This window comes from Lepidothrix coronata, unplaced genomic scaffold (assembly GCF_001604755.1).
Source record: "Lepidothrix coronata isolate B3197 unplaced genomic scaffold, Lepidothrix_coronata-1.0 Scaffold389, whole genome shotgun sequence".
NCBI lineage: Eukaryota > Metazoa > Chordata > Aves > Passeriformes > Pipridae > Lepidothrix > Lepidothrix coronata.
Genome location: NW_016690569.1, coordinates 101,233 through 102,846, shown reverse-complemented (window position 1 = coordinate 102,846; position 1,614 = coordinate 101,233). Strand labels below are relative to the sequence as shown.

The window sequence follows — 1,614 nt, the reverse complement described above, 5'->3', positions numbered from 1 at the left end:
GCAGGCAAAATCTGGGAATTCTGGAGGATGTTTTGCCAGCAGGCCCCGAGGTTGGGTTGGGATTGGGAGAGGAAAACTGGGAAAGGAGGAGGGGTTTTCCAGGGGTTTCACTGGATGGTTGTTCCAAGGAGACATCTCAGAGCATCCATGTCATGGGTGTGTGGGAACACAGTCCCTGTTTCTGGAGCTGGGATTTAATCCAGGCAAGATCTGGGAATTCTGGATGATGTTTTGCCAGCAGGCCCCGAGGTTGGGTTGGGATTGGGGATTTTCTAACTGGGAAGGCAGGAGGGGTTTTCCAGGGATTTCACTTCCAACAGCCATCCCGGAGCATCCAAACCCAGCTGTTTTTGTTCACTGCCCATTTTTCCAAGCAGCCCTTTGGGTTTATCCCTGGATTTAGCCTGGATTCTCCCTCCTTTGGAGCTCTCAGTGCAGTGTTTGAGCACTCCCTGCTCTCCAGCCCTTGGGATCATGGAATGCTTGGCCAGGCACCAATGGCAGGGACACCTTCCCCCTCCATCATCCCAGAACCGGCTGTTTTTCCCAGTTCATCCCAAGAAATGTCCCTCTCTCCCAGTTGTCCTGCACGGGAACAACCTGCTGGTGTTCGGGGGCACCGGGATCCCCTTCGGGGAGAGCAACGGCAACGACGTCCACGTCTGCAACGTCAAGTACAAGAGGTGGGCCCTGCTCAGCTGCAGGGGCAAGAAACCCAACAGGATCTATGGACAGGTGGGAAAGAATTCCCTGAGAGCCACAGTCCCTCCCCTGGCAGTTATTCCTCCCTCCCCCCCTCCGGGAATAAATCCGGGGAAATCCTGCGTGAGGAAAGCGAACGGTGCTCGGCGGTTTCCCGGGAAAAGGGAGGGCGGTGGTGGGGTCAGGAGGGTGGGAATGTGGTTGCTGAACGCCTGGAGGGGCGGGATGGGAAGAGGGGGGAGGATTTAAGGGGTTGTTCTGGGACCTCAAAAGCTTCAAACCCCAAAACCGGGAGTGAAAATGGGTCAAAACTCCGAATTCTTAATGGAAAAAAGGGGGTTGGAGGGCTTGGGTTTGGAACTCGGAGTGGAAACTGTGGGGTCAGACCCCAAACAGTGGGGTTAGGTTTAGTTTCCAAACCCCAAACTCTAAATGAAAACAGGGGTTCGTGGATCAAACCCCAAAGCTCTAAATGAAAACAAGGGTTTGTACATTTTATTTTCAATTTCCAAACTGTGGGTTTAGGTGTTATTTCCAAACCCCAAAACTCCAAATGAAAACAAGGGTTTAGGTTTTATTTCCAAACCCCAAACTCTGAATGAAAACAGGGGTTTGTGGATCAAATCCCAAAACTCTGAATGAAAACAGGGGTTTGTACATTTTATTTTCAATTTCCAAACTCCAAATGCAAACAGTGGATTTAGGTTTTATTTCAAACCCTAAAACTCTAAATACAAACTGTGGATTGAGGTTTTATTTCCAAACCCCAAACTCCAAATAATGACAGTGGATTTAGGTTTTATTTCCAACCCTAAAACTCTAAATACAAACTGTGGATTGAGGTTTTATTTCCAAACCCCAAACTCCAAATAATAACAGTGGATTTAGGTTTTATTTCCAAACCCCAAACTC

General features: G+C 49.1%; 1 protein-coding gene and 1 long non-coding RNA gene across 2 annotated transcripts in view; both read left to right on the top strand.

Moving 5' to 3' along the window:
- The window catches only part of KLHDC10 (kelch domain containing 10), a 34,199-nt gene that overhangs the window by 14,452 nt on the left and 18,133 nt on the right, over nucleotides 1-1,614 (top strand). The window contains exon 2 of the mRNA XM_017839234.1: nucleotides 434-735. Within this exon, the coding sequence (XP_017694723.1) occupies nucleotides 434-735 (302 nt within the window). The remainder of the gene's footprint in view (nucleotides 1-433; nucleotides 736-1,614) is intronic.
- LOC108509692 lies at nucleotides 744-1,614 on the top strand. Its single transcript, XR_001878682.1, has 2 exons — nucleotides 744-1,146; nucleotides 1,267-1,614. It is a non-coding gene; the product is annotated as an uncharacterized LOC108509692 (long non-coding RNA).